Raw genomic sequence first — 19,092 nt, 5'->3', positions numbered from 1 at the left:
AGTTTAAAGTAAGAAATATCTATTCTGATGTGAGGTGAGAAGTGACCGCACACAATTCCACTTTATCGTTATCCAGACTTGTTTTGTAGACCCTGATAATGGCCTCAAGAGGAGAAAGAAAACGTAATCCTAGACGACGAATCATCAACTTGATGTCCCTGACACACACCTGGCGGTATCTTAGCTTTGAAACACGAGCCACCTTTTCATCTCCTCATTCTTATACATTTTTCCTCTTTCTCTTTATTTTCTTTGTTTTTTTTTTACACCAACTCACTTTGTAATCTAGAAGAAGGGTTCCAATTAATACAATGAACCACATTTCATAAAATATAATTAGAAAGTTGCATTTACTAGTTAATGAGGGTAATGCTGGTGAGTGGGCGTTTTTATTGAATGATAAAGATAGATTGAAAAATAATAAAAATGCATTTATTTTACAATTGTAAACAAAACACAGATATAATTGTTCAGTGAACTAATTATCACACTGTGTATACATAAAAAATTTTATACAATAGATTAATTCATTAATATATTTATAATATACATATAGTAGTACAGTTATGGTCAAAAATATTTATATAATTTTATGAATTTTTTTTTAGAAAAACCCTTCCCCTTTTGAGTTTAAAAATTTATTCATAAACAAAAATGAATTTATGAAACAAATTAATAAATATTTTAAAGTAAATCAAAGTAATTGCTATAAACATTTTTAACCAAAACTGTAGAATTTTTACAGATCTATCGCACGAGCCTAATATTCAATATCATGTTCTAGAATTCCAAATCCAAAGAAGATCACAGAAAGAATAGTCTTTTTTATTGATAGTTAGATAAATAGCAACTTGATATTTGTCTTTATTTCTAGTATGTTAAACATTTAATTGCTTTGACACTATGAAGTCTCTTGAAGTACTGGTGCATTGGATCCAGGTACTGAAAGACTTGGAGGTGGTGAGGAAGATGCAACTCCAAGGTTGTGAGTCAAAGAATGTCTTCTGAGATCGCAGTTTCGTCGAAAAACCTTACCACAAGATGCACAGTGGTATGGTTTAATATCTGTATGGGTTAGAAGATGAGTTTTCAAATTACTCCGTTGATTAAAACTCCTAGCACAAACTGGACACTTGTGTGGTGACTCCTCCATGTGTAAGATTTTATGAACTGCTAAGGTTCTGCTTTGGCAAAATCCTTTTCCGCATTCTGCACACTTGAATGGCTTTTCTTTACTGTGTATGTACCTGAAATGAAATAAGTTATATCAGCAATAGATTTTAGTTGATTATAATGAACTTTAATGCTGCATGTAAGCATCACAAAAATTGTTGACAATGCCAGAGTGAAAATTAAATGGCAACACATGCATGCTACATAACAAGCCAAGAGGGAATCGATTCGACACAGATCGTAAAAAGTCGTATGAGCGAAAGTCTTGGAGAAATAATCGACTCATTGTACAAATCATTTGAAAAATTTGAATAAACTTTTTATTGTTTTTTTTTTTTTAAATATGTATTCTATAGATGAAAAGAAATATTAATTCTTATTTTGACTTCTTTTTTGGAGATAAACTTGAAGTATGTATTTCAATAAGTGAAAGTAATTCTAAATGGCAGTAATTTATGAACAAATCATCAAAAAATGTTTAAAATTGCTCAAGAAATATAATATATTCATCAAGGATAATGTTTTAAATATAAAATCGATTATTATGAAAAACAATAACTAGTTTTTCTGCAAAATTTAATAATTTTAATAATATTTGTTTTATTTAAACTAAATATTTAATCAGTTATCAGAGCTAAAAAAACTTATTTAATATGTAATCAGTAAAATGGTAGTTCTGATTCAATAAAAAATAATCCTATGAATTTTTTAGAGTGTGTAAGAAAGAGATAGAGGTCTATAAACTTAGAAAAATAAATATTTGATTTTCATGTTAGTTTTCCATTTTATTAATTGTATTTATTCAAAATTTCTTAATAATATTTCTACTTCATTTTATGTTGGAATTAAAAAAGAGTTAGTATTAATTTAAAATGTATACCTGTGATCTCTTAGATGATCTTGCCGTCGGAAAGCCTTCCCACAGATATCACATGAGTATGGTCTTTCATCAGTATGTGTTCTCTCATGTATCAGGAGATTGTAACTCTTAGTAAATTGTCTGCTACAAAATTTACAGATAAATTGTTTCTTGGGTCTTGCTGTTCTACAGCTTTTAGTTGAGTTCAAGTCACTGGAGGTTGATGTAGCAGGAACTGTGGTGGAAGTAGAAGTAGCTATAGTGGTTAATTGTGAAACCGACGGTAAAGTGGAGGAAGTTGGATTGCTATCACCAATTCTTTGATGTAAAGAATCATGATTGATAGTTGAACTTGAAGAACTGTCTAAATTTTCATGTAAAAGTGTTTCTTCCTCTTCTTCTAAAAGTGCCAGATCCTCTTCAGGATCAGTAACAAAATCTAAATGTGATACTTCATCATCATCTAGAGACGTTGTTTGAAGCACATCAATATTTAGACCATCACTTTTAATACTCAAAGAGTTTCCAGATAATCCAATAGGTGTATTAGTATTAACCAAACATCTTTGATTGTATGTAACACCTGAAGAATAATTGGACGATGTTGAGGACACACTTGCGGTCGCACTAGAGACATGAAGTCTATGAAGAGTCAAATAAGTTTCCAGAGCTTGAAGATTAAGTGCAGCAGCTGCAGGACCAGGTGGTAAAAGAGCAGCCCGTTGAATAGCTGCTAAAAGAGCACCTTGGAGACCCAGTGCCACACTTTGTAGAGTAAAATTTGGTAAAGTAGCATTCAGACTTGAATCAGTCGACGATTCAGCTTCTCTTAAATCCGTGGATGTTGAGTTGCCCAACGTAGGGAGGTCTTGCTTGTCTTGCTGCATTTTTACAACGATTTGATGGTTTTTTAATTCACCACTCACCATTCGATTGTTTTAAAAAAGATCATTTGTTACTACATTAGTCATTCACAATCTTTCATTAAGATAAAATTACTTGGTAATTTTATTTTAATGTTAATGAGTAATCACAGACAGAGTTTACAATCACGAAATGTCACGAGACAGGTCACGGGCATTTTTTAGCCATTCACCAAAATAAGATGATTGGCAGAGTAAACACTACAGTGCTCACGGTGCGAAAGCGCCCTGACAACTGCACAAGCATCCCGCTGCTGGGTACTGCTTGTGGAGCCATCTGGTGGCGGTTATTTGAGTACTAGTATGGTCCATAGCTCGTAAGCAGTGTGAGGAACATCAGAAGTGAGAAATGAAGGAAAACGAAAAGGAGAGAAAGAGGGGCTTTACGGGCCTTGCGGACCCTGACAACTGGGCCTTACTCTTCTGGATTCACAGCTTGGCAACACACACGCGCGCACACTTGAATGCGGGGGAGTTAAGGAAGACCCGCTGGCATATTCATAAGCGTGCGCGGCTGTATGCTATCACGTGAGGGCCCATTTTTTTTAAAAGAGTGCAAAGGGCCCCATAGTGAGGATCCCGGAGATATTGACGCGAAATATATTATATTTATGAATATACTAATCAAGTTTGCAAATCAACTATTAAACTTAACGCTCAACAGTAGAGGAATTTCATGTAATATACACAATTATGTTTATTTATTTTTTAAAAAATTTTATTTATCAAAGTGATCAGATTCCATTCATGCTATAAATCATAATAAATTATATTTATGCGATTGTGCTGAATAGAAATTCTTGTTTTGATGAAAATTATCTTCTTCTTTTTCTTAAACAAAATTATTTATTAATCTAAAATAATTATTTTAAAACATTATTGGAATATTTGTTAATTACGGTAATAACTTAATTACTGAACATTCAAATTCAATTTCGGTAATAATAATGATAAAAATTTCTCGACAGTAATTTTGTAATATTTGATGAATATGTTGATTAAGGACTAGTTTTGATTTCTTTGATTGCTGCGCTATAGATACTTTGATCTTAACAACAGCGTCTCAACGAGTTATCTGTAAGCCCATAAGCTCCCATTACATCGTTTGCCAGTACAGCACACCGTTCTGTTTCGACTTGAGACCGTGTAAAGCCACAACAATTTACGACAGCAATTAATGCGCGCGAGTAAACCGTGTATTGCGCCTATGGGCCCAACAACAGCGGAGGTTCTTCGGAACCTCATCGAGTAAGAGAAAAGAAGACTCTCTGTGGTATAGTGTACGATTGAAAGAGGATAGTAAGAATAAGAAAAAGAGAAAGAGGATGAAGTGAGTTGAGCACGGGCAGACTAAATAATATTATAGGTGGTGTTCTCACGGTCTCAAGATGCCCGCGGGCCCAACTTGAACCCCTCCCGTGGTTTCGCCCACGCCACTCTATGGTCAGAATGAACACAACGGGTGCGACAAGGCCTAACAACGCGGAACGAGACGCACGATAGGTTAAAGGTTAGCTCGCGCTTGCTGACCGTCACCCGCGATGGTTCCTTCCCCTTCCATATTAAACCGACCACGGGAACCGCTCTTATAAGGCCCCCTTATTGAACTCAACCAAGGAATCCAGATCTCCGGTAACAGACGTTCACATTTAATCACCCTCTCTCACTTGGTACTGACTGACTGACCGACTGGACTCTCTAGAGATCCAAAAATGTTACTTTAACTTTAATTCCGAAAAATTACTGCAATCAAGGAAAATAAAACTCTCTTTTTATCGTGGGAAAAGAACCCCAATACCGCATTGTAATCTTCATTTAATCCAACAAATAAAGTCATTATTTTTTATTTAATTAATAATGAAACCCCAATTCATCTTTTTTTGACAATTAAGGTTGTTACTAAATTTTTATTTAAGAAATATAAAATAAGTGGCAGTTTAATATGTTTGATATTAATTCTTTTGATTGCAAGTTTAATCTTCTGTAACGTACTACAGGCAATATACCGTTTTACCTTCCTTAAAATCTCCTAATTACTAGTACTTCGCAAACAAACAAAAACTATTACCAAATTTTGTAAATAGAAATTAGCGATATTGGAAAAAAATTTCGATATTCGACTATCGATATTTCTCATCATTAGTTATCGATATTTAAATTAAAATATCGATATATCGGTATCGAAGTCACAAGTGACAAATTAGAATTGAAGATAGTAGTAACTTTTGGTTAAGCTCCAAAAAAAAATATCTAATCGTGTTCAAATCAAATTTGCAAGAATCCTAATATAAATTTAATAGAAATAAATAATTAATTAATTACTAAAAAACGAGTAAGAATTTGATTTTCAAATATGTAATTGCTAACAGTTTTTTTTGACTTCTCTAAAATTCCACCAGGATCTCCATATAGTAGATATTGTGAAAAATATCGAACATCGATATATCGACCATAAAAAATATCGAACGAAAAACTCGATATTAGGCATAATTTATTGATGTATCGATAAATATCACTTATTAGCAATTACAATTAAAAAATCAACAATTTCAAAATTAAAAAAAAATTTTGTTTAAAAATTTATAAACCTTTTCAATTCCATGAAAAATATGAAATTTGAAGGTTTTGAGTTATAAAAGATGAAATTTTATCAGTGGCTTCAATTAAATGATAATTCATAAAGTGACAATGAATAATTGAAAGCGATAAACTAATAGTAATTGTCTCGTAATATTTCTTACCTAGAGCGCGAGATACTTGGAGGCTTTATTCACTCTATGTGGGCTTCGCGGTGCTCTGATTCTTGGCACTTCCCAGGGGGAGGCCTTGCTTCCTGCCGCGTAGATAATTAGATCGCTACTAAGCACCTCCACTTTTGACGCATCTTCACCTCACCGCGTGTGCACGTTTACAATCGCTTATTCCTTTTACACGCCTCGAGAACGTTTCTTCACGCTGTCTGATATTCATCTAAAAGACAGAGAGAATGATTATAAAAAAATACCAAGCACTATACCAATATTTTGGAACCCCTGCTAGGGATACTTCAAGATTGATATGTCTAATTAAGCTATATAATTTCCTTGATTATAATTGATTCCTCAACTGTCAATAGATTATTATCTACTGTGCTATTTTGGATTTACATTTATTATCAAAATTTTTGTTTAATTTTATTTCTTTTATTTATATTTTGGACTTTAATTTTAAATAAAATAATCTTCACATCGAATTGAACAATTTGTTAAGTTAACGAGTGTAAAGCAAAGAACGAAATAAGATACATTGGCTGGTAAATCGAATGATTTTTCACGTTCCTCTGACAAGAAGTAATGAAAGAAAAGAAAATTTTTAAATTACATGGCTAAAAATTATTTCAATAAAAAAAAATGTCTAGTATTTTTTTGTAATCATATCAATTTTCATAAATAAATGAATGTTTTATAGATGAAAAATAATATTTTTAATTAGTAGTCAGTTTATATATAATGATTGAAAGGATTATTCTTCAATGATTTGTTCGTGAATTAGAGCAAAAAAAAGTGTATCCAGTGTAGAAAAGGAAGAGAGATAAGGGACCACGCCGTCATCAGACGCGGCAGGCTAAATCTAAAATGCAAATAAACTCAACAAATCATTATCGGTGACAGCTATCCTGACTTTAAAAAAGAGGAAGGAGATGCCGATGGAAGACCCCCTGCTAGGGGTTTCGGCGTTGCTCGCGCGTCGGACCCGTCGTGTCGTAGATTCACTTTCGCACTGGTCTCTCGCAACACGGCGTTGAGTGGGCTACGACTACCTTTTCTTCGTTGATACCTAACTACTTCTCTCATTTCTGATAATAACCAACATCATTTTTTTCTTTTTATTATCATTCTTCTGTTCACTATCTTTTCAGTTAATAAAACGTGAAAAATATTTGCATAAAATTAAGAAAAATGTTGAGATGAAATTTAGCTAATATTACTTTGATGTTTGAGTAATCACATTTTTTAGTACCAAGAGAAGCAATTTATCAAGTTAGTTGTTTTCTGTTTATAAATAAATTGCATTCTTATTTACGATTTGTTTTATCTGCTGCTTGATTAAAAATAAAAGTTTGGTTAAATATAAAGATTATTTTAATCAACAAATTAACTTAAGAAAAATTATAAATTATTAATTATATTACCATCTACAAGTGCATAAAATTTAATTACTTTAAAAAAATATTTATTGTTTAGATAATTTTTAGTATTGGAAAGGAATTATTTTATTTCTAAAGATTCTTTAAATGTTTTAAGTAAAAAGAAAAATAAGAAGTTTATGTATAAAATGAAAGCTCATTTATCATAATTGATCTTAAGGAGATTAAAAAATTGCTCATCTAACATTTGGAGCAAAAATAGAGAAAAGAAGAAAAATTTTTTTTTTAAAAAAGTTTAATTGATAAAGCTCACTGTTTCGTGTGAACATAACAAAAAGATGTCCCCGTCAACAGAAGTTATGCGTTATTTATGAAGCTTAATGTCGAGGGTTGTGGCGGTAAAAAAGGTGGTGGTGCTGAAAGTATCACATTTATTTCATCTCGTGGACCTTAGTGGCGCCGTAGGTGGAGTCGTATGTGAGATGGCACTTTATCTAGTCGTCCTCAGGGAAAAAACGGTGGGGCCTCATGTAGGGAGGATATATAGCTCGGTGAATTATTTGGGGTCCAAATGAAAACTGCGGGTGCTCCGACCACTCCCGGAACTTGAACAGTAGAAATTAATTATTCCAAGACCTTTACAAACCATCACTTTTATTTTATTAATTTATGAATAAATAATTTTACTAAATAATAATGAATGCATCATTCTTTCGAATAAAATAGAAATATTTCATTTATAAATTTAATGTCATTATTTAGAAATTAGCAAATAATATTTCGGTATTTTTTTTATTTCCGAAATGACCTTCGATTCTGTTGAATAATAGAGTAGCTTAGAGCAAATCATCTTTCAAAAATGATACTATTCATATTCTCTTATATTGTCCTATACCATTTTCTTTTCTCTCGACAACTTGTCGGGGACTTGTTTATGCACGTTTAAAGAATGATTAGGCGGCGGTATCTCAACAGGGGGGCATCTTACCCCACTCTATTCTCGCTTTAGAGCTTTATCTTTTTCTCAACATATCATATTTTCTCTCATTTTTACTCGGTGGTCGAATCATTCTCTTCACAAATTCATTTCGATTCATTTTACTTCTTTTCAACGAATATAAGAACACAATGACTGTAATAATTTTTCGAGTTATTATGATGGTTTTTACGAAGTCATCTCCATTCGACTATCAAAAACAGAAGAAGCTGAGAGAGTTAGTCGTTGAATTTTAAAACCGGTCATTGCACGGGTGAGAGAGATATTTAACTGATGTGAACTAACCGTTGCACTTTTTGACCAAGGCTCCAGTTAGCTGAGAACCCATTTATCCTCTGTAACGCACCGCTGTTATTATCATTATTAATATAAGCCCTTTTTTTAATGATAACCGGTAGTTAGACAAGACTGAAAAATTTTTACTACTGTGAGAAAGTTTGACTTATGTGCGTCCAAGGGGTCATCTCTTCATTCCTGAAAAATCGCTGGATATAAAAAAGGTCATTTTCGTATATTTAAATAAATTATGATTTTTTATCAAATAATTGATCAATTTTTGAATAATAAAATCCGATCTAGGTATGACCCAAGAGGTCCTCACAACTAATTTCCCAGTAGAAAGCAACAAAAAAAATATTGAAAAACATATGAACTGTGAAAATCGGTTCGTTTGCTCCTTTTTAGTTTTTCTATTCTGCGCAAAAAAGGCTTGACCAATTTTGCTGAAAATCTAATCAGGTTGAAGTTGCATAATTATGCATTAAATGAAACTGATCCCGTGTCAACATTATCATTAAAAACCATATCGTCGGCTCAGAGTATAAACTTGCTAATTGCCATTGCAGGTAGATTTAATTAGAAATGTATTAAATTTAAACTCAAGAATTTTATTTTGAAAAACTGCTCACTAAAAATAGTCTTTACCTAATCAATTCAGCCAAAAAAATGAAGCGAAAATATAAACTATAGAAAAATCTAATGTCTAAAAATGGATTCAGCAGAGTTACACTCTAGACCGACGATATCATTTGATTCTAGGGACCTTAAAATGTAAAGATATTTCAAAATATAAAATTCGCAAAATTGAACTCATTACAATAACTTCCCACTAAGGAGTTGATTAATATTAATCATCTTTCATTTAAAAGTCAAACATTTTTGATGATTGAAAAACATCCGAGAATTTTTCTTTATTTATTTTAAGAAAATTCAAGATTTAAAATAGCTGTTATGATAATTACTTAGTTTTATTGCCAATTAATCCTAGAATGCTAACCAAGATGCTAAAACGTCAAGCTGTCATTCAATTGCAAGCTTTAAATATCCATAGCAGAATGCACATCAACTCACATCCACTATTGTTCATTATTATTTATTCTTTCACGTTCCTTTCCATACTTCTGTTGGCGGAATTCTCAGATGGGTTGAGCATTTGATTTTTTACTCCTTCTTCTCTTGGTGCACCTCGAGATCACGAAGTCGGCATCTCATTATCGAATTTACCGCGCGCCAGTACCTCCCTCCGTTTATCGATATTTCCTCTTTGCTCCATTCTAAAAGATGAAATAATGGTGATCAAAATGGCGCAAAGTATTCTTTGAAGTAAAGTACTATTTGAAAAAGTTATTATTACATACATTTTTTTTTAGTTACATTTGGCAGTAATAAAAGTACTTACTTGATTGTCTTAATTGTGATGATTCAGTAGAGATACCAATACAATAAAAATAAATAAATATAATCAATAAATTATTTTTTAACATTTCTCGATTGGACATATTTTTCAATGGATTTTCAATAATTGTTTAATGAATATATTTTTTATTAATGTAAAGTAATGATAAGCAATATTAAAGTAATATTAAAGATTTATGCATTGGAAATAAAATTGACTGTAAACAAGTAATATTTTTTTAACAAATAAAATGAGAATTTTTAATAGTAGCAATAAAATATTTTTTAGAATTGACATGAAAACATTTTTATAGATTCAGTTCTGATGATTACTCAAAATAATTTATTGAAAAAATACATTTTTATTGTGCTTGATTATTTTGAATATAATTATTTGAGTATTGATTTATTCTAATATTTCATTGAATTGATCATTTTTTTTTTTCAAGATCTATGGTGTCTCAGAAAGTAAGAATTAATCTAATATAACTTGTATTTAAACTTATCATAATCTTGAACCAAATATCACAATAAATGTCATTAAATTCAATAAAAAATTTTATTGCAAAAATTTAAAATTCTTTCTATTGAGTAAATTAATATTCTTCTGCACAGCGAAAATTATTTTCTCAGTATGTCACCTAAATATTCAACATAATTAAAAAAAAATGATGTTATTGTTTAATAATGAATTGTCACATCAACCACATTATAATCTCCAATGTACGACTCCGAAATGACCAAAGAAGAAAGAAAAAGAATTTATTTGAAAATTTACGTATACATTGAACAAGAGATGGCGGATATTTTTGGTGGAAATGGACATGTATCGCCATGGGCAACATATTCATAACTAATAGATCGGCGAGGCGCACATGACAGAGCGATCCATTGACTTTCTTTCGTCTTCTACACCCAGGGGTGCTTTGCAACTTTACTAAACATAATCTTATCGACGGTATTCTGAGAATTTTTATAAAACTTGAGTCGATAAGACCTATGTCTTCGTCAATGGCATAACTTCCAGAAGTCCTTTTATTAACTGGCTCAAGTATCAACAGGAGCGACACACGGGGCCCCCTGAAGACCAGTGAAACATTCTCGATCATAAGCGAGGTATAAAAGAGCCAAAGAAAAGGGATATCTCACGAGCATAAGAGCCCTGTGGAGGAGAAATGCGCGACACTACTCTGCGGGTGTCCACACGAAGACCTTACGACCTAACTGGTAAATCCTAAGCGACTGATGGTCAGGAAAAGGAAACAACCACATCGTCAATATGTTGTAAAGTTTAACAATAATAATGATTAATTGGTATATTTGTTAATAATCATCATTTTTATTTCAAAAGTGCTGATCATTATTCTAGAAGAAAGGCTTGTGAGAAAAAAGAAGAAGACATTGTTGGAGATGAACCTTTATAGGTTGTTGGTTATAACCAACTATAACTAAGCAAAACTATCATCTAATCACATAAATAATCATCATCTCTTTTACTCAAGAATACAACTTGTTGATTGGGTTAATTATCAACAAGCATTAAAATGTTTAGAGTATCCTAAAAATTTTTATTACCAAATCTTTGATGTTGAAAGAATAAATTCAAGTAACAGAGATAAAAGAATTGACTGGTTAAACATTTAAGGACAAGGAATTTTTATCATTGCTGACAGTCAACTATTCGATTGCGTAAAATATGCTGAGTTAGTTATTTTAATCATTTTTAACTATAAAAGAATATAACCCCCATAATCTTGTCTTTACTCTCAAGGTCTTCTTAATGTTTGCGACATTTAAAAACTTTTTATTTTTATTCTTTTAGTAAATGTCGTGTTTCAGCTGTCTCAACGAAAAAGAATCGAGTCTGGAGATTCGATCGATGGTTCGATCTCCAATCCAAGCCGCGGGTGATCATGTTGCGTCCAAAGTTCCTGCTGCTCTTTCTCTTCCAGTTCAAAGCTCTTTGCCACACGCGGTGGACGCAGCGACAGATTCCACCGTCCTCTTTACGATCGGCTTAACAGCCAGTTAAATTACGATGAGGCTTATACCCTCATAGGTATACATTTGTGAGCTCCTCTGACCTCTTCTTGAACTTCATTCCGTCGTCATCATTGCGAATACTTGGAATACTTAGTAAATTTACTAGAAACTTTGATAAACCTTCGAAAAAATATCAGACTATTTTTTATCCTTGCTGTTTCTTATTACTTTATTGAAAAATCTTTTCATCTTAATTGAAATTTATCTCTTGATAAACAATCATATACTTTTAATTCTTTATTATTTCAACTAGTACTCTGAATGCTCTGTATGTGTTCTAAACATTAAATATTAAAGTGACTGTAGATTAAAAGAAAAATAATTTTTTATTGTAAGTCTACCACTAATTTAACACATTAATATAACTATGAATCAATACTAATTAATTATTCATTATTTTTACAAAATAAAAACATTGCTTAGATGCATGAGAAATTATTCACCATCAACTTTTTTGCAACCAATCAACAACTGTTTATTGTTTTACAGTGTCAAGTTGATTACTAATTCAGCCACTAGCATACTTTGCACTGATAATCAGCAAATACATCATCATTAGATTGTAATGATTTCTGGTAATACATGAAAGTAAAACTCAACATGTCAGAAGTTTTTTTTTAAATGTTATATTCTTAGATTAAGAATGATTTCATTTTTGATTTGATGTTCTTAAATTACAAATATGATGTATTTCCTACTAGAAAACAGTAATACATATAAAACATAACACGTTTGAAGACAGAACAAGGATTGAATGGATACAGAATGGTGACAAAAATGTCATGATTCTACCGTTATGCTACATCTATTCTACCACCATGTTATATCATCCTGCCATCATTTGTACATGTTATTATGCATATTATGTAGTACATGTCTAATTGTTTTTTAAAATAAAGTACTTCATAGCTTGAGTCAATCATGACCCAAAAATATTTTTTTTCCAGTAATGTATAGACCAAAAAAACCATTAATGCAAAAATTCACCAAGAAGGAAGTAAGTTATTTGAAACCACGTGTAAATTCTTAGCTCCAGTTGAGAGCGAATAAAGTGAATACAAGTTTAAAGATAGCTTGCTTTCTGTTTAAGTTGTATACATGTACCATTTTCTTGTAAAAAACATTGAATCATTTATTTCATTTAGAGAAGCCAGGAGATACATTGTTGGTAGTAGTAAAGCCAAAAAATATCCTTTCGTTATTCTATTTTTGTCCATTGTTAGTTAGGATAGTTTAATCGAATTTTGTTTAATTTTTTTACTTAAAAGCACTTTATCTTCTTTTTTTCATCTGCTTCTTTCTGATGACTTTCATCCCCTTTTGTTGGCTTTATTTTTCTAAAAACCTTTATCCCTCTCTACAACACTTTGGAGAAGACTCAACAACTGACTCTAGGCAGCCGCAACCCAGTGAAGATTCATAAATTATTTTTGGAAAAAAGGAGGAAAAGTATTTCCAATTACAGTTTTTTGTGAAGGGTTGCCGCAGGCCACACGGCAGGGGGTCTACTTAATGGCGACCCGTGCTCACCGTCGTTCTTATTTTTTTTTCTTCATCTTCTTTTCTTATTCTTTTTCGTTGAGGTCCGACACCGACAATATTCTTATTCCACTCCTCACATTTTTTCTCGCAGCAACTCTTTATTTCTCAATTATTTTCATCTTTGCATTCTTTTAACTGTTATTAAAATTATTCCCAAAAATTTACTTAATTCCTTTCTTCGTCCAATTAATTGAACAAATTATCCGAACAATCTCATTTTAATTATCACAAAAACATTTTAATATATTACAATTACCATTTCTTTAATTCATTTCTCAATCATCTAATTAAAATATTAAAATAATTCTATATAAAGTATACACAAGGTGAGAAAACGTTTAAAATATTTATCTTCTCTTAATTACGGTGATTCCACAAAATTTTTTAATGAAGTTACAATGAGTGTGCAGTCATCAGTAAAATAAACAATTTAATAAAATCTTTCAATCTTCGAAAACCTGATAGATTCTCAGTTCTGTAAATTGAAAAATTAACTAAAACAAATAATTAAGATTGCGAATAAGTGATTCATCAATGCCACATGACCATACTATTTTCCACAAATTAATAAAGATACAATGATTGGAGACTTTTAATCTATTTCATTATTTCCATCTTTGTATCAAAAAAAATATTACTAAATTTTTGAAGGATTCTCAAGGCTAAGTTGTAATCAGATTTTCCCTAGAAAATTCCTAGCAAAAGTTATTGGCAGATTACGTCGTCAAAAATGGACGTTTTGTCTCAATTAAGGTCTTAATTGAAAGCTGAATTGATATTCTAGAGCGAAGAACACGAATATTGTTAATATGATTAGTTAATATTAAACAATAAATATACACTCATAGTCATGGCAGATGTACTTGTCATCAGCTAACCAGTGAAAAACGATTTATTATGCAATAACTGCTGCACTTGCACCATGAAACTTTGTTTTCCACTCTGTATGCCATTTTTTTGTATAAATGTAAACAACTTTTATGTGATAAAAATGAATCAATAGTTTATAATTAGCTAAAAAAAATTTGAGGTGATTTTAAGGTTAATACAGCTCAACATTAAATAAATATAACGTAGAAATGAACGTTAAAACAAAAATAATTTTGACGATGACTGTATAGATGAAGCAGTGGCTAGTTTGAAATAATTCTAAATGCAGGCGTGGCTGAACCTTTCCGCTGCTATTCATTCAAAAATATTCAGCTCGTTGAATGACGTATCTAAGAATAAGAAAAGAGTAGAATTAATAAGTGACATCTTTCGAAAAGGCTTTACGCATTTCGTGAGAAGAAGCCGCCGGGCGTGAAATGATCCCCCTAGTCTTTGTGCTTTCCTCACGTCGGCCGCCCTTTTATAACAGGCACGAGCATCACATCAACTTCTTATTTCTCTCGATATAGCCCACTCTTTACCCTCTGTCGTTTAGTAAAGATTGGAGTTATGCGAGTCTTTATCTTTCTATAGACTAAATTTCGTCTTATTGTTCCATTCTTTCTCCTACTAAAAATGAATCACCAATTTAGAGGAACGAGTAAGCTTTTTCTTGACACAGGTGCACGGGGCACTTTTATATAAACAAAAGCAATTATCGAATTATTCGAATTTTTTCAACTCAAAACCCCTTTGAAAACATCATCCTCTAAGATAAGCATTATATTCTTATTCATTGAGAACAATTTGTTTCCAGAAAAATTAATAAAAAAAAAAACTTAAATATTTCCAAGGAAGGTCGTAATCTAGGGAAAATGTTGGAAGCTGGACGCTTTTGAAGAGGATAACAAGATCCACAGAAATACGGTTAGTCTAGACTAACCGTTTCCAGCTGGAACACATGAAGATACCATGGACATGTTGGTTGAATAAAGGTCAGCAGGATCTCTAAACTATTTTCATATTTTCGCTACCTGGGCAGTGGCATCACTTTTAACTTTTAAGATTCCAACAGAGGCGGTTTCACCTTCTCTGTCTCTCATCCTGATCCCATCCTTTTTTTCTACTAACCGACAATTAATAATTTCTGGACCAGACGGCGAGCGGTAGTCATGTAGGGAACCGACGACGTAGGTAGATAGCACGAATTTCACCTTCGTTTTAGTCAGACCCTATCGACTCGTCAATCCTCCTCATCGAACTCCCGCTGACCAAACGATTTCAAAGGGGCGGGTTCCAAAGGGGAACATATTACAGTCTGTTACATTGACCGATCAATGAGGACATAGTTTAGAACTAGAAGTCCTCATGATGAAGTTGATGATATCAATCATGTGCTACTTCATCTTCGATAATGATTCTTAAATATTAATGATTCTTAATTCATTATGCACTAGACCTACTACATTTATTTCAGTCAACTTTTATTTTTAAACAAAAATAATTTAGAAATTAATTATTAAAGATACTATGAAATGACAATATTCTATGCTAAAATGGTATTTTTTAATCAATTGATATGAACGTGTATAGGTATATAGAGAGGCAAACGGTAAAATTGAGTAGATCAATTTTTCGGTCTAGACATACAGGACACAAGGATAAGTTATAGCTGGTAGAATAATTACACGGTCCCTCTCTCACGTTGTAGTCAGTAGAGGCAAAAGACAATTTTACACAGCGGGACGTCCGTAGACGAGAAAGAAGAGTAGAGAACAGCCCGCGGTGGCTTCAGGGCAGTTTTTTAAAATTGACAGACATGGCATCCGTCAACTCAAGAAAATAAGTGAACATCTTACATTTCTTATAAGGATGTGGTCTTTTAGTCGGAACTACATAACGGAGGCTGTTATGTAAATTAGTTCTACGTCCATACGTAATTGGCAGCAAACGAAAAAGGTAATTACTGAAAATCCCTTGCCAAGACTTAGAGATGAGGCCATCAACGCACAGCAGGAAGCCGCGACACTCCATTCCCGCGAGCTAGATGACTTTGGATGAGAATCTTCGTTTCGATTAGTTTGGAGTTCTAATCATGTCTTGGCAGTTTATCCATAAGGTTTTGTTTTATATAATTAATTTAATTTTTTATCATTGCTCTTTATAATGATAATCTTTCAGAATGGATTAGTGATACTACGAGAATCAGTGGCTATTAATCAAACATCAATATCAAGTCTATCACTGATTGATTACCTTGATCCTGGAAACTAATAAAGAATCATTGGTTTTTATTGACTCATTTCAAGAGAACTTTTCTGATAGACTTGGCTGATCAATTGTGATGATCAGTCCTCAGTAGGAAGCAAGACTAGTCTAACATTGGACTCATCTCAGTCAATTATGATCAAATGTTGGACGAAAAATGAATCAGTTTTTCTTTTTTCTAGAAGTATCCAAAGTATTTAGTAAAAACGTGATATTCAATCTACTATAATTTATTAAATACCATTATTTTGAATAAAAATTTCTATCCCTTTTTAAAATAGCTGTGATTATTAAAATGAATTATTCTTGAATTTTATAACTTAATTATAATCGATAATTTGGAGACTGTTGGATCAATTATCAACAACATATAGAATACAAAAAAAAAAGACATAAATAATATCAAAAAAAGGTCTTTGTTGTGGAGCTAATGACAGGTGAATTCTCGCAGTCTAGACTTAGATGAGGCTATCAAGACACAGCAGGAAACCGCGACACTCTTCCCTCTCAGGAATAGAAACCCATATTACTCATCTACATTTCATCCAACCCTATCCCACTCGTCCTCATGCTTATTCACTACATATACAGGTGCTATAAAAGGAACAGTTGCTGGAATTTGCTCTTAATTTTTATATCCCAATGCGTTTTACGATACCGACATTAAATTTTTGATTCAATTTTAAAGCACAGTAGAAATAAAGCATCAATTAATTGAAACTGTAATTTTTCTTTGATCATTCAATGATCATATTGATCACCAGCAAGTTTTCTCGATTTTCAAATATAACTCATAAAGTTGAATAAATAGTATTGAACATATTGTGATCAATACTATCACTATCAATGTGTTTACATATTTTTTAACAATCGAGAGCTCTTTGTCGGCACGTAAAAAGGGTTTTACCAAAGTTAATAATATGCATTCCCGCCTCCCACGAGGGAAGCACCGCGATGTTCTCTACCAATAGATACCAAGGATTCCCTCCTGTACTCGATGTTACATTATGGCCGCCGTGTTTTAAAGAGACACTGGAGCATAAGGACACGCTCAAGCCCTTGACAATAAAGCCGCCATTGTATAACCAGAACATTAATTGTCTCTTTGAAATGTTGACCTTTAACTTCTTTCTTAAAAAAACACTTTTATCTTCATCTCTTTTATCTACTTGAAATACCTTTGGTTGATATTGTGGCGGAATCTATGATGAGAGATAAATTGAAATTGACAAACAATTTTAGTGGATAAAATAATTCGAGAGATGAAAAGCCAAATTCAATATTGTCGATGACAAATTTATGAGGAAATGATTGAAACAAATTTACCGTGAACCGAATTTTATTCACCAAGTCTATTAGAGTGCATTTAGTGTAGTCACGAGGCCGATTATGGCTCTTAGTATTGTTCTTTTCGTTCCAGTCAAGCCGTGGACCGTGAGGTAACGGTAATAGAAAATTTCCCATCGGAGACATTGTGGAGACAAACGGACCACTTACGAATCAAGTTAAATTATTTACGCTCTCTCCATGACGCTTACGTTAGATTGCAGCACACAGTATTTACAAGGTTCTTTTCATTTGAATTCTAAGAAACAATCTGTTACAGGTTCACATGAATGGCGAAACGTAAAAATATCATCCTCGTAGTTCTCACGTGGTCAGACTAAATGGAGAGACGAGTTGAAGGTGTGAGCGAGGTGAGTAATACCAAGCTAAGAAAGCGTGGGAGTGAGATGAACCATCTGAGGGAGGATTCGTCGCGGAGTACGGTTTTCAACGAAGCCAATTATTAGACTCTGCGATTCTGTGAGGGTGGCATAAAGTATAGACAAAGATTGAAAGTGTTGGCCTCAGGCGACTGAAATACAAAAGACAGCAAAAGAAAATCTACAAAACTATTCCGAAACCACTAAATTAGTATGCATCATTTAAGTATCATTGATGATTTATTTTTTTTGTAATTTTCATTAAAGAAGTTATTGTAATGGGGTCGATTTTTGAAATTTGTAATTTTGTCATTTCTTTATGTTTTGAGATATTTTGAAGCTTATTAGAAGGTTTAGAAATGAATATCTCTACGTACGTACAATAATCCGTACGCATGTCAGGCTTTTTTTCGCTTTCGATATCTCCAGAACAACCCTTATAGAAAAAAATACTTTTTGAAATATGTTTTATTTTAAAAATATATTAAAAAATAATTACTCAGCTAAATCTTGTATGATTAAATGTATAGAAATGTAATCAAATATATTTATACAGTTAATTGGATAATTATGTATTTTTTTATATTTAATTATACAAGATTTGGCTGAATAATCAGATTTTAATATATTTTTTCACCTGTGGTACTGAAGATATCGATTTTGAACAAATTAAGAAAATGAATCTTACTTATTTGATAAGAATTGTTAAAGAATTTGGTCAATATTGATAACCTATTGTTGTTAATGACTTCAAATGACCTATAATAATTATATGGTGCTTATAATAATTAATTTGTTGTAAACAATTAAAAAATACTTTGTAGACATAAAACAATGCTTGTTACTGATAGACTTAATTACTATCTTGCATATTATTTATAACAATTTTGATTTTTTATCAAAAATAAAAA

General features: G+C 32.1%; 1 protein-coding gene across 1 annotated transcript; it reads right to left on the bottom strand.

Annotated features, from left to right (window-relative positions):
- Positions 1-835: 835 nt before the first annotated feature.
- On the bottom strand, positions 836-3,178 carry LOC118071851 (protein sister of odd and bowel-like). Its single transcript, XM_035091303.1, has 2 exons — positions 2,054-3,178; positions 836-1,247 (listed from the first exon to the last, which is right to left on the bottom strand). The coding sequence occupies exons 1-2, from the start codon at positions 2,959-2,961 to the stop codon at positions 902-904; spliced, it is 1,254 nt and encodes a 417-aa protein (XP_034947194.1). The 5' UTR covers positions 2,962-3,178; the 3' UTR covers positions 836-901.
- Between the last annotated feature and the right edge of the window lie 15,914 nt (positions 3,179-19,092).

The sequence above is a fragment of the Chelonus insularis genome, unplaced genomic scaffold (assembly GCF_013357705.1).
Source record: "Chelonus insularis isolate UGA/USDA-ARS -01 unplaced genomic scaffold, ASM1335770v1 contig_88_pilon, whole genome shotgun sequence".
Lineage (NCBI taxonomy): Eukaryota > Metazoa > Arthropoda > Insecta > Hymenoptera > Braconidae > Chelonus > Chelonus insularis.
This window is presented reverse-complemented; position numbering and strand designations above follow the sequence as displayed.